The following is a 12745-nucleotide window of genomic DNA, read 5'->3' on the forward strand; positions in this document are numbered from 1 at the left end:
TGATAAGCTAATGACCCCCCCCCCAATGACGCTTGAGTTATGGAGTGCCAACTGTAATAAATTTACAATGGATTGATAAGATGATAAGAGTTTATTTACAATTGCACATATTTCTATCCTATCATCTAAGACAAATCACTAACTAAGGAATAAGCCAAAAGCCGAAGAAAATTTGCACACGGCTTTTTTTTGCCGAAAAGTATTTTCAGCCGGTAGAGTTTGCCAGTCTTCGAAATTCTATCGCCGATTTTTCAGTATACCGCCATAACGGCTGTAAACTTTGCGCATATATTTCTTCGTACTATTCCTGTAATGGACGATAACAAAAGCTAATTCTCATCTTTTATGTACAGCCTTGGTATAGAGGACGATGGAGTAGGCAATGTATGCGAATCTGGTCAACATATCATGGCAAGTGGTTCAGGAAAAGCTGCCGAAGCTTACAGATGGTCGAAATGCTCCTCTGATTATCTTCAAGGTTTTTTAAGGTATGTCTTCAAGATAATTATCAGCCACCACGATAAAATTTATATTAATTCTTGAATATTATTCAAATTTTCGGTGTTGTAACTAATAACTGATTTAGGGTTTTCTATTCTGTTATTAATCTTTTAAGTCCCTCTCTATCTCTGGTAATATTAATAGAACTGCCACACAGTTCTAACTTACTATCAAAGTAAATTAGTAAAGCTAAGTCAATTCGACTCTCTCTACTTCGAGCCTCTATGATTTGAAAAATTCTGTATTTTGTAATAATTCTCTCAGCTGAAAAGTTTTAAATAACACCCTTCGTTATTCAAAGAAAACCTTTTGTCACTTAAAATTGGATTAGAGAGGGAATCAACTGCAATATGTCATGCGACGTTTTTAACTATTATTTGACCATAGAAAGAACCAATCAAATTGCTTGGATCACTTCACATCACAATCATCGAATCGTGAAAACCTGGAACTGTATGGGAATGCTGGTAATGTATACGACGTGGATAGTCAATGTCAATTCGTTCTCGGTGATGGAGCAAAAGCCTGCTACCAAGCCGATAAAGACCAAGTATGAATCCTAAATATATAATAAATGCTTTCTTTATAAGAATGTACTCTATAAGAATATTCATGATTAAATTGGCCGACAATTAAGAGTATGCTAAGAATAACACCATCATGGAATATGGCAACAGAACCTAAGAATGCCTTTTTAAAAGCATTTTAGATGTAAATTGCCAAATATCTCCTCGGTAAGGCTCGATACTTTCATAAAAATGCCATTATCCCTCAAAGGGGTATAAAACCATTAAAAGCAATTGAATCTCTGTAAAGGTTTCCAAAATTACGAAAATCAAAAACTGACTTCCTCTAAGGGTCATAAATCTTTGAAATTTGGACTAAAATTTGAATATTTTGGCTGAAATTTTTGGGAAATAGTTTCTATAAGGGTGGCAAAAACGTCAAGAAATGGTCAAAATTTTCGAAATTCAGTTTCCCTAAGGGTTCGATTTTTGAACTATGACTCGGACGAGTATTCGTCTTCTCTGGGAACCCTATAGCCTATACTAGACGTCAAGGCTTTTTTTCTACGCTGTAACGTCTATTCCACTTTGTGACTTTTTCGAATGTTTTGAGCCCAGGTTTTCAGGCTCTAAACATTCAATTTTTTGATGTCACTTTAAACGTTTGAAGCTCCTAAGAAACGGGATGAAAAAATCCCGGTTTTTGGTGAGGTGCTCGCTATGGGAACAGCAGTCTGACTTGAGAAACAAAAGAAAGAACTTATTTAAGCCATTTTTAACATTTAACCTAGAAACTAAACGTGTTAAGAAGATGTCATAAGACTGCAAAATAATAAGAGAAACCGAAGAGTCAAGTTATGTCCGTTCTTAAAAAAAAACTCTAAAAAACCGTTTAGTAAAATGTCTGTTATCAGAGTGGTGCATTATTTTTCGACCTCCAGCTACCATATCTTTTTTTATGAGAGTCTCCTTCCCGCTACTGTTTATGTTTCTTTAACATTTTTTCAATAGATTTGTTCAGAATTGATGTGTTTACATCCAATCTACAGTAACTGTACCAAAACAAGGAAACCTGCTTTAGATGGAACAAGCTGTGGCAAAGACTTGGTAAAAAGAACTTTTCTTTTTCCGATGCTTTGGACAAACATTTTTGTGATGTTCATAAAATAACTGAAATCTCTTACTTAGATGTTTCCTTTTGGACGGGCTCAGATCAGTTAACAAACCCTCATAAACAGATCTGTATAACTCGAGGTTTATATAATACATGGGTTGCAAAATTAAAAACTGAAGTCAAATCACGCTTTTACTCAAAATTTTTATGCGTTTGTTTCATGACCTTCATTTCTGGTTGGTTGGAATTTAACTGTAAACAACTTAACAAGTAACATGGGAATGAAATCACGTGAATTTTTTCGAGTAATCACATGTTTGGACTACGCTGCTATACAGGGTGTCCCTAATTATAGTATCGAGTTTGAACATGCGATTGAGTAGAAAGTTTTATGTGCGTGTTCACAAAATTGTATTTTAAGCTCTCCCTCTTTTTTCTTTGTCATTACGATTAATTTATACGTTGTAACTACCTTTTGTAATAAGCCTGTGTGATGGAGAACGTTCTTATATTTTAGCGATAACACACACAAACTTTTCTACTCAATCGCATGTTCAAACTCGATACTTTAATTAGGGACACCCTGTATAGAATATTTGAAAAAGGAGCGATGGCCAAGTGGTCAAAGGCGTCAGCGTCTCAAACGAAAGGGATTCGTGGTTCGAATCCCCGCTCCTTCCAATGTTTCGTTCAGTTCATAGATAGTGAAGCCGGCTGGCCGTGGACCCCGTGAAAACAATCGAAAGACTGTCTAAAAGTCCTAGATTACTGGGCTATCCACGTTAAATATCGACTCTATCTATCTAAAAAGATCACTGAAAAGAAAAACTGTAACGTCTTTCTTTTACTAGTGGTGTCAGACAGGAGTTTGTGTGAAGAAGGGTGTACGTGATGACTTGGTCATTGATGGTGGTTGGAGCCCATGGAAAGATTACGTCATTTGCTCACGAACTTGTGGTGGTGGCGTAAGCTATCGCGAACGTGTCTGCGACCAACCGAGGTATTTTTTTTCATGTACGGTCGCCATGTGTCTTAAGTGAACGACTATTCGTTTTAATACGTTCGCTACCAGCTACGAAAATACAAAATACTGGTGGAATTCAAGCTTTTGATTAAGAAACTTTTGCTTACTTTTTACGAATTGAATCATTAAATTGAAGCTACAGAAGCCTTCTGAAAATCAAAATTTCGTTAAACAAGGGGTCGATCAGTGGACGTGTTAAAACCTGTTTTCGTATTGTGGTTTTCAACTATTTCTGTAACTAATTTGTCCTAGCGACGTTTGTTTAACTTTCATTTACCGGATTCATCAGTCAATAGCCTCATTACATCGTAAGTCATTCAAAAATTCTTCAACTCCATCACTCCATATCAACATCATCAGCTCATTTTTTGATCGACTAGCTTGCTCACTTACCATTCATCATGCATTTTTATCATCTTGTCATTATTCATTCAATGTTCATCCATTCACTCATCGTTTTTCATTCATTCATTCAATTATACTGTTATGTAATCATTCATCAATGTAAGTTGTAATATTCTTTTTGTATATTTACCAAAAAATCATGGGTAGTAAGTGAATTATTTACCATCGCAGTCTAAGCCCCGAGGTACAAACCTTACAAATTGGTTATTTAGAAAATGTTATACCTGCTACTTATGCGCCCTGGTCTTGACTAGTCGCACATTCCGTAAGTCTTTGTGTATGTATTTTCAAGAGGTTGACATAGTTAGCTTCTTCTGTCTTTCTATTTTAAGTTATATCTAAGAAATAAGTAAGTAGGTAAGTCTACGACCGCAGAGGCTCCTCTTTCGATAGCTATCTACCCGAAGGTAGGGGAGGGCGCCACTCTTTCCCTGGATTGCTCCACTTACCCTTAATCCATCTCTTAATGGCTGAGCATCAAGCAGAGAGGCATCAAATACCATTTTGGGAATCTTTGGTGTGACCCTGCTGGGGGTTGAACCCACAATCTTGCGAACCGTAGCTGGATGCTCTACCACTGCACTACGGTCGCCATCTAAGAAGTAATTGAGAACATAAACTAGAATTAACCAAAAATATGGTTTTGATGAAAAAAATCTTTTTAACTTACTGCTGCTACGTGTTTCTATAATTATTATTTTATCAGACTTACTAGTTCCTGTGATTTTTTAGTCCACAGAATGGAGGGAAGTATTGTGAAGGAAGAGGAAGGGAATATAACATTTGCAATGAAAAGGTAAAATAGTTTGTCTTCTTGTTATTCCTTGTTTTCTTTCTTCATGAGAAGGGAGACGGACGTTCACAATGTGTGCCATATTACACCAGAAAGAAGGGTCTTGAACAGGGTGAACTATGTCTCTCCGAGATACAGATAAACCTACCTACCTAAGTTTGTTCTAATGTCGACATCCCCATCTTGATCCGTCAGTAATGCTAAAACTATTTGTTTTGGCAGTCTGAGAGAAAAACATCTTTCTTAATTAGTGATTCTGACCTTCGGATTTATGATGGCCGGAAGAAATCGCTTCAGATTAAGCGAAATTAGCTGGGGCGAGATGGAAAGAGAGATTGACAATATGACAATCGTCCTTTTAAGATATAGACGCGTGTGACACGCACTTAAGCTTTTGAATGTGCTCGCTAATGATAATTTGATCTTGTTGTCTTTAACGGCCATTCCAGAGGAAGGGGTACGTTACGTCTCGCTCATTTTTTGACTGGATACGGCCAGTAGAGACCATGGAGTGCTGCGACCAATGCACCATTTGATAGCACCCATAGAGATGATTTAATCGGGTATAGACCTCCATAGACCTCCATAGATCTCCAATCACGGTTGACCATTTCTCGGAATGGCTCTTAAACTTTGCTTTATTTTCCAAAGCCATGCATTGAGTCAGATGAAAGCTTTCGTCAACAACAGTGTAAAGAGCAAAACAATACTTTCTACGAAGATCGATTGTCCAATTGGACATCTCTTGAAAATGTTGATGGTAAGTTGAAGTGCTTTAATGATTTTTAAAAACTCTGGTTTCGCATCCATTGTATTTATAAGCCGTAATTCAACCTTAAATGATAAATGTAACACTCCCCGGGTCGTACTCGCGAAGGAGTAGAAATCTTATGTCTGAAAAGATGCATTTGTGAGCTGTGGGAGCCCGGTATATAGACTATACCAACATTCAAACGACATTGAAAGGCTGAACCTGTAGCGACTGTTGCGGCACGTTAGCTCGTCCTGCATCCTATTAGACTTGTAGACAGACCATCGAAGCCTTATGCTCTTACATAGTTTGTTCTTATTAAGAACGTGTATTAAATGTCTTTACTGACGGGAAAAGAATTTCCTTTTAGAATCAGGTTGTCAATTGAAATGCGCATCTGAAGCTGATAGCAAGATCACCAAATCGTTCGGTATTGTGAGAGATGGCACAGAATGCCGAATTGCAAACATCCCAGGACGTTGTGTACAAGGAGAATGCAACGTAAGTGGACTCTTAAAATATTATTCTAAAACACGTTTTTGTTTGTGGTTGATAACCCTTTTCATTTCTTAAGATCGGTCCAAACTTAAGGCCTCACCCATCTTAATTCTTAAAGATCTGGTAATGAACGATTGGGTTGGTTATTTAAAGCGAAGGTACGTCAAAACCTCTAATGCAAAAAATATTCTGAATCACGCATCACACCAAAAAAGTTTGGAATTACGCCTCGAGCCTACATCCGTCCCTCTGCTGCTAATCAGTTTTTTTCCAACCCTGATGTCTTAACTCTAGGCCACCTCATACAAGTGTCATTCTTTTTTCAATAATTGTACCAACAATCAAAACTATTTCAGACCCCTCTACATATTAATTACCCACTTTTTTCAAGCTATACCAGCCTCCCCCACTTAGAATCAAAAAGTACTACATCCCTCCTTTTTCAGCCTGTTGGTTGCAACATGGAACTGGGATCGTTGAGCGTAACCGACAGGTGTGGCATATGCAACGGTGACGGAGGGACATGTACTACCGATGAGAATATTGTCAACAATACTCTGGCTAATTCACGAATGATCGTCAATAGAAATTTAATGCAGAGATTGGTCACATTGGAGGACCGTATGTATTTTTTTGTCAAACAATTTTCTTTTATAATGTGATAAGTGAAAGTTATCCTATTTCAAAAAAGACTCAAAATTAGCAATCTATAACTCTAGCCAATGGCAGGCCCAAGCAGAATGAAAGCTATTATGTGGATATTTTCACTAGTGCGATACATCAAAAATAAGTAAAAACTCACAAAAATAAATTATCATTTTATTCAATCTCCGTAATACCAACAAACTCGTTATACTCGATTGAATCGCTGTTATCACTATCTAACCATTTAATCAACAAATTCAATTGTGATTCCGTGAATGGGATCCCACAATCCGCCACACCTTTCCTAAACTCCTCATGTGTTAAACTGTAACTTTTATCTTTATCCCAACGATTGAACAGATCTACCATGCGTAACCGGTTATCGACTAGATAAGTTCGTAAGATGTTCAATAGTTGCATTCGAACGTCCTCGGGATTGTCATCGAACGCTTTCTCTTTGCTATATCCACCATGCGTGAATTGGAGAGTTGGATTCTTAGCTATTAGTTTGTTGATGTTTGTGATGTTTTCATTATTCATTAGAGTTGATTCAAAATGAAACGATTGGATAGTGTGTTTAGGGTTTTCTAAACATCCAATTAAGACCTTGTTTACACTATTCGATTTAAGTTGATTCCAGCCAAGTCTCAATACATCTAATGTCGTATTCGTTCTTAATGCTTCACCGATCTCCTTCAATCCTTTACAACCAACTCGGTTATGACTCAAGTCTAGTTGAGTTAAGGTTTTATTCATACTAATACATTTCCCAATAGCCTGAGAACCAATATTGGAGAACCCATTCCAGGCTAAATTTACATTTACTAAACTTTTGTTCTGTGCCAAACCAGCAGCAACGTCGACTGCACCCTGACCTCTGAATTGGTTCCAACTCAGGTCTAAGTCTAACAGCGTTCTATTCATTGGTAAACTTTCCTTGAAAGTCGAACCACTTTCAGTCGAAAGCTCATTTTTGCTAAGGTCAAGCTCAAGCAAAGTGTTATTAACTGATAGAAATTCCCCAAGTGGCTTTGCAATCTTGTCCGGAAGTCTATTTTCGGACAGACTCAAGTAGGCTATAGAAGTGTGATAACTTAATGCACCCAGTAATCTTTCAGTACCTTCCTGACCTATATGATTATTAGTTAGGTTTAAACGTACTATAAAGTGATTATCCTCGAACATTACTGCTAACGAGTTTGCCGCATTTTTATCAAGGTTATTATCGGTTAAATCGATGTTTGTTACCCACGTGTTATGTCGTAAACTCAACGCGATTCCGTGCATCGCTCTCGATCCGATTCCTCGATGCGCTAACAATAAATTTGGTGTCGTTAAACGTTCGATGTATATCGATATGATCGGTATTTTCAACGATTCACATATTCGAATGTATCGTTTACGCTTTTGATATGCTAAATCGTGTTTATCATTGCTTCGACTTATTTTTCTGCGATCTTTCTTCTCGAAATGGATTTTATTTTCATTAATTTCACTTTCACTGCTTGTGACGTCATCTTCAACTTCATCTTCTTCATCGAAAACGTTGAAGGGTTCTTCTTCTTTTTTCTCTCCTTTCAATGACATACTGAAATGTTGATGGTAAGTGTAAAGGCTCTTTTGATAAGTGTGATTTTCCCCAAACTATTTTGATTTTCAGTAAAAAGTTTATAGTTTGAATATAATCGCGTTGACTTATTTGGAAAATGTTTTCCAGCTTTTTAGTAGTCTTGTGCTTTCCAATTTCAATGTAGAATTCAGTTTAAATAAAACCTCCTCCGCTGTATTTCCAGCCTTCAACAAAAGCGTCCTTCCCCAAATTACTCTGTTGTTCCAATGTTGAAGTCACCTTAAATATGATTTCGTCTACTTATTCTTTAGAAAATTATTTTCCAGCTTTTTAGCAGTTCATTTTTCACTCTCTCTTCATGGGACAGTTTCTTCACTTCTTTCTCTCGTGCACTATTTCTCTTTCAACGGTGATTTTTCTTTACACTGTAAAATATCTCGTGATTTTTTCAACTTTTCATCGACCTCAAAACCTCAACTTTCTTTCTCTCTCGCACATAGTACACTGATTCGGTTCACAGTTCAACCATCTTTTCTGCAAAAAAAGTTCATCTCAATCATCATTCCAAACTCTCCACCTTTTTTTGTTTTCAAAATCTTTTACAGTATTTCTACAGCCTACAGTGCTTTACCGAGTAGGTTCTCCGTCAAAACTGGCGGTCATTTTTTATGATTTATCCAAACCAGGCAGTTCTGATTTAATCTTATTTATAATTAAAAAATGGTCGAACATAACAGTTTAACCAATAATATCATTTGAAATCACCAAATCTTGACGGTCTTGAACCGTTAGGTTCAACAAGATCCCGATCATTGCGTGACGTTTTTATTACCACATACAATAGATTACGAAAGCCCGGCGTTAAGGCTTTGCTACGTTAGGTTTAGAACAAGCCAAACTATTTGATCCTGCTTAGTCGAAAGCGACAAATTTTGGAAAATTAAAGTTTCAAAGTGAAGTCATGTATTGGATATGGGTGTAGACTTTTTTAGTTTTCCAATTTTTTTCTTTATAGAGAAGAGTGGTCAATTTGAAAATGTAGCCAAACGTCTTACGCAGTTACGTTCCCTAATGACGGACGTCGTGACAAAGAAATGTGACGGAGATACTAACTGCATGCAACGTTATGGTACGGAAAGCTTTGTTTATCGTGGGAAGGTTTATTTTAAAAATCGAAATCCAGTTTTCAAACTCGGAGGGAAGGGGTTATATCTTAGCCAATAATTCGCACTGTTTTTCTTTAATATTCTAATAGTTAATATTTTATCAGCACATTATTGATGTTGTGGTTCTCAAAACATTCAAATGATATGGACAAAATTTGATTCTTATGTCGTCTGGGTATTTTTCTTTACAGGTTTGTCAAAGAAGGATAGGATTGAGACACGGCCATCAGAAATCTACAAATGGAAAATGGTAACTAGTGGTTGCTCTGCTTCTTGTGGAACAGGTTTGTCGAGTCAATGCTTATAAGATTAATGAATGATTTTATAAAACATTTTAAAATTTGTGTGTTTCATAAAATGTTGAGTTCGACAAAATTAAAACGATGTAGTATTACTGCTTTTCCAATTTAAATTTGACTAAAAGATTTTTTGAAATGTTGAAAAGAAGGGGTCACCAAAATTAATAATTAGGAAGTCTTTTGGCACCTTTTGTCTTCTGTTCCCACCAAAAAAGCTACTCTATAAGACATGCTATTGAGTTTTAAACCGAAGGCTAGAGGTGTATCTTCAACTTTACCAAGTAAGAAAAAGTGATGCTTTAGAATTTGCGTCGCATTTCGGATGACAGATTAAATCATTTTCTTCGCTTTCGCGTTCTACGTTTTCCTAATCCTGGCGATAAATGTTACTTTCAATCGTTCCGAAGCGTACGTATAAAAACCACGTGGGCAGGGCAACTTATGTAAAGAAATAAATTCAAATCCTACACGAGAACCTCGATTCTAGCTTTCGGTAATAACTTACTTAGACACACTGTTAGATACTACTGGTGTAATAGATTTATATAAGGAACCATTTTAAAGTCATTATTTGCTGAACGCCTTTCAGGGGTGGAAACACTTTTCCCTGAATGTCGACGAGTGGATGACGGGACACCAGTAACCAACATGCTTTGCGAGAAAAATGCTGAAAAACCGAACAAAATGACGAGATCTTGTACGCATGCGTCTTGCCCACCAAGGTAAGTTAATCTTTCAATGTTAAACTTTGAATGAATCTTAAATTTTTCCTATCACCAAATATACAAATTAACTTTACGGAATGACTACTTTTTCATTTGAGAGTTAACACTGCCAATCGATGGGCGTTAGCGCCCTAGCTTGTTGAAAAACATTCGGTTTATAATACTTTGTTTGAGCTCTCTCCATCGCCGTAAACCATAAACCAAATTATTTCTCATCTATTAAATTATACAGCAAAAAGTAACTGCTGGGCCCTAATGTTAAAAAGGGGAAATAAACAGACATTTGTTTGTACGCTGATATCTACATATTTTACCTTAGCACTAATCATGTACAAATAGTTTATGTTCAGGTCGGTAAACGCACGCTCCACGTTTTTCATATCCTCTTGCTAAGCTTCGCTACTACTTTGAGATGTGTTATGATTCCCTGATGTCGGGGATATATTTTCTTTCTGGATGGGTTTTCCATTTCCGATCTTGTTTTCATAGATGGACAACATCAAAATGGAGCAGTTGCAGTCGAACCTGTGGCACTGGCAAGAAAACTAGAAATGTGTACTGCTCCTTAAACATCAATACAGAAGAATTCTTGTTACCTAGCAACCAATGTAAAGAACATGACAAACCCCTTCAACTAATGTCTTGTAACGTGCAATCGTGTCCTGCCAGATGGACTACTACACCTTTCGGCGAGGTATTATGTTAGCTTTAACTCTCTTACTCACCGCCATGTGAACTGCTACATCAAACGGAAACACTTGAAAAACACCGGGTGCTATACCTTTTGTTTCCGTTTTTCCGTTTTTATGTCTTATTTAAAATCAGTTCATGAATATCAGGATTGGAATCAAAAGGTGAGACAATCCTCTCTTGTTAGATCTAAAAAACATTTCCTACATCCCTTGAAAAAAAAACCGACCAAGTCAACATTTCCTACATCCCTTGAAAAAACCGACCAAATCAACATTTCCTACATCCCTTGAAAAAACCGACCAGATTATAACTACTACTTATACAATTTACAACAATGTAATTGCATTGAAATTTGATTTGATAAAGATTTACGAACACACTCATTTTTTTCTCTGTACAGTGTTCATCGACGTGCGGTATTGGACATCGTCGTCGTGACGTCACTTGCCGACGTGTCGATAATACAGACGGCTTCTTAAAGACGTTACCCGAATCTGATTGTGACCGAGCATCGAAACCACTCCAACAAATTGTCTGCAATGCGCACAATCCATGCCCTGGTTACCGTGAGTGTTTTATTCAACTGCTCCTTGGCAACACTTTTCACAAGATATAGTATAATCATTATAGTAAAATCATTACGGGCCTCGTTCTAAAATGGAATAATTACTTTTTGACACTAAAGTGCAAACCCCTACAAACACCAATGTCATTTTTTAATAGCTGAGAATTTTTAAAAGAAGATCGGTTAAAAAGTGACAAATGTTCCTTGAATATTATAAAAACGGTTGTTCTTTGACTTTAAAAATGCGTTAAAGGTTTAAAAATATGCTGAAAATTTTATATTTATTACGATATCGTAGTTTTATAGATTTTCAAATTTTATAAGAATTTTATAAAAATTCGCGAAAGTTTCTGCTCGCGGAAGTTGGTACGCCTAAATTATTTTTTCTTAATTTCAGTATTTTTGTTTAACTGTAATTTCATTTTGATTTCCTTTTGACTTTTAGGAAAATGCGGTGGTATCCATAACGCAACAAGTGGAACCATTTCAAGTCAAAACTTCCCTGGAAACTATACGAAAAACATTGAATGCGTTCATGAGATAGATACCAGCCATGGGAAGACCATTCGATTGAATTTCACGAGGTAAAAGAGATTATACACTGAAGGGTGTTTGTTTCTTTTTTGCTATTCGGGTTTTGGCTTTACTTAATTAAACCCTGATCAAGATCTGTGAAATTGCCGGCTCAAGCTATAACATCTAGCTCCCGCTATCCCAGAGTTACTTTCAGTACTGAGTCACTAATTCCTGAAATGTTATTTGTCAGGCTACGGTATCAAATGACCGCTTCATGAATGATATGGAGTCTTAACTCTTATTCATTCTCATCTTCCAAACAGTTTCAATGTTGCATCATCGCGTTCAGAAATCTCAAACGAATGTCAAGGTGATTTTCTACGAATCATAGATGGGAAATGTTCACAACAGAACCACCGCCCGTTTACCAAATTATGTGGGCGCCAAACGCCCGGTTATTTTGATTCGACAGGGAATCATGTTTGTATTAAGTTCGTCAGTGATGATGATGCGATGACAGACAAAGGTTTTTCGTTGAGATATGAAATATTGAAGAAGAAGGAGAAAAAGAATGAACTTATCAATCCAACTACAGGTGAATCCCAATGCCTTTATTGTTTTGGAAATTTTCAAATTCTAGATCGCCGGTAGCATAGGAATCTAAGCCAGAATTGATTCAATCACTTGGTAAAATCTGATAGTAAGTTGTGACTGAATATCTGTTTTTCAAGGCAAACTTAAAATTCCGTACATCATAAAAATCATTAAAACGCCGATAACGCTATATTGCCGTCAGGCGTATCTTGGCCTTGTAAAAACTGGCTTGGTTAACCAGGCTAGATCGCTGTGTACTCACTTGCAGAGAGAATTAAGTTCTTACTCCCACCGAATTCTTTTTTTCCGAATAACGTGAGACATAACATTACTTTAACTCCGAACGAGGCATAAGAGTCTAAATAGGATCAAAGTAGCAA

The 12745-nt window shown here is 36.7% G+C and overlaps 2 protein-coding genes across 2 annotated transcripts in view; one reads left to right on the forward strand and one right to left on the reverse strand.

Annotated features, from left to right (window-relative positions):
• The window catches only part of LOC136807169 (A disintegrin and metalloproteinase with thrombospondin motifs 6-like), a 79469-nt gene that overhangs the window by 45510 nt on the left and 21214 nt on the right, over nucleotides 1-12745 (forward strand). Inside the window, exons 10-24 of the mRNA XM_067063749.1 lie at nucleotides 354-488; nucleotides 889-1051; nucleotides 2019-2114; nucleotides 2973-3121; nucleotides 4283-4346; nucleotides 4995-5103; nucleotides 5465-5595; nucleotides 6039-6213; nucleotides 8823-8936; nucleotides 9165-9257; nucleotides 9862-9994; nucleotides 10487-10691; nucleotides 11091-11256; nucleotides 11701-11839; nucleotides 12095-12366. Of these exons, the coding sequence (XP_066919850.1) occupies nucleotides 354-488; nucleotides 889-1051; nucleotides 2019-2114; nucleotides 2973-3121; nucleotides 4283-4346; nucleotides 4995-5103; nucleotides 5465-5595; nucleotides 6039-6213; nucleotides 8823-8936; nucleotides 9165-9257; nucleotides 9862-9994; nucleotides 10487-10691; nucleotides 11091-11256; nucleotides 11701-11839; nucleotides 12095-12366 (2144 nt within the window). The remainder of the gene's footprint in view (nucleotides 1-353; nucleotides 489-888; nucleotides 1052-2018; nucleotides 2115-2972; nucleotides 3122-4282; nucleotides 4347-4994; nucleotides 5104-5464; nucleotides 5596-6038; nucleotides 6214-8822; nucleotides 8937-9164; nucleotides 9258-9861; nucleotides 9995-10486; nucleotides 10692-11090; nucleotides 11257-11700; nucleotides 11840-12094; nucleotides 12367-12745) is intronic.
• On the reverse strand, nucleotides 6369-8283 carry LOC136807168 (leucine-rich repeat-containing protein 74B-like). Its single transcript, XM_067063748.1, has one exon. The coding sequence runs from the start codon at nucleotides 7822-7824 to the stop codon at nucleotides 6412-6414; it is 1413 nt and encodes a 470-aa protein (XP_066919849.1). The 5' UTR covers nucleotides 7825-8283; the 3' UTR covers nucleotides 6369-6411.

This window comes from Clytia hemisphaerica, unplaced genomic scaffold (assembly GCF_902728285.1).
Source record: "Clytia hemisphaerica strain Z4C2 unplaced genomic scaffold, Clytia hemisphaerica genome assembly, whole genome shotgun sequence".
NCBI lineage: Eukaryota > Metazoa > Cnidaria > Hydrozoa > Leptothecata > Clytiidae > Clytia > Clytia hemisphaerica.

Coding starts and splice junctions, on each gene's coding strand:
- LOC136807168 (XM_067063748.1), bottom strand. CDS start 7,824: ATGTCATTGAAAGGAGAGAAAAAAGAAGAAGAACCCTTCAACGTTTTC.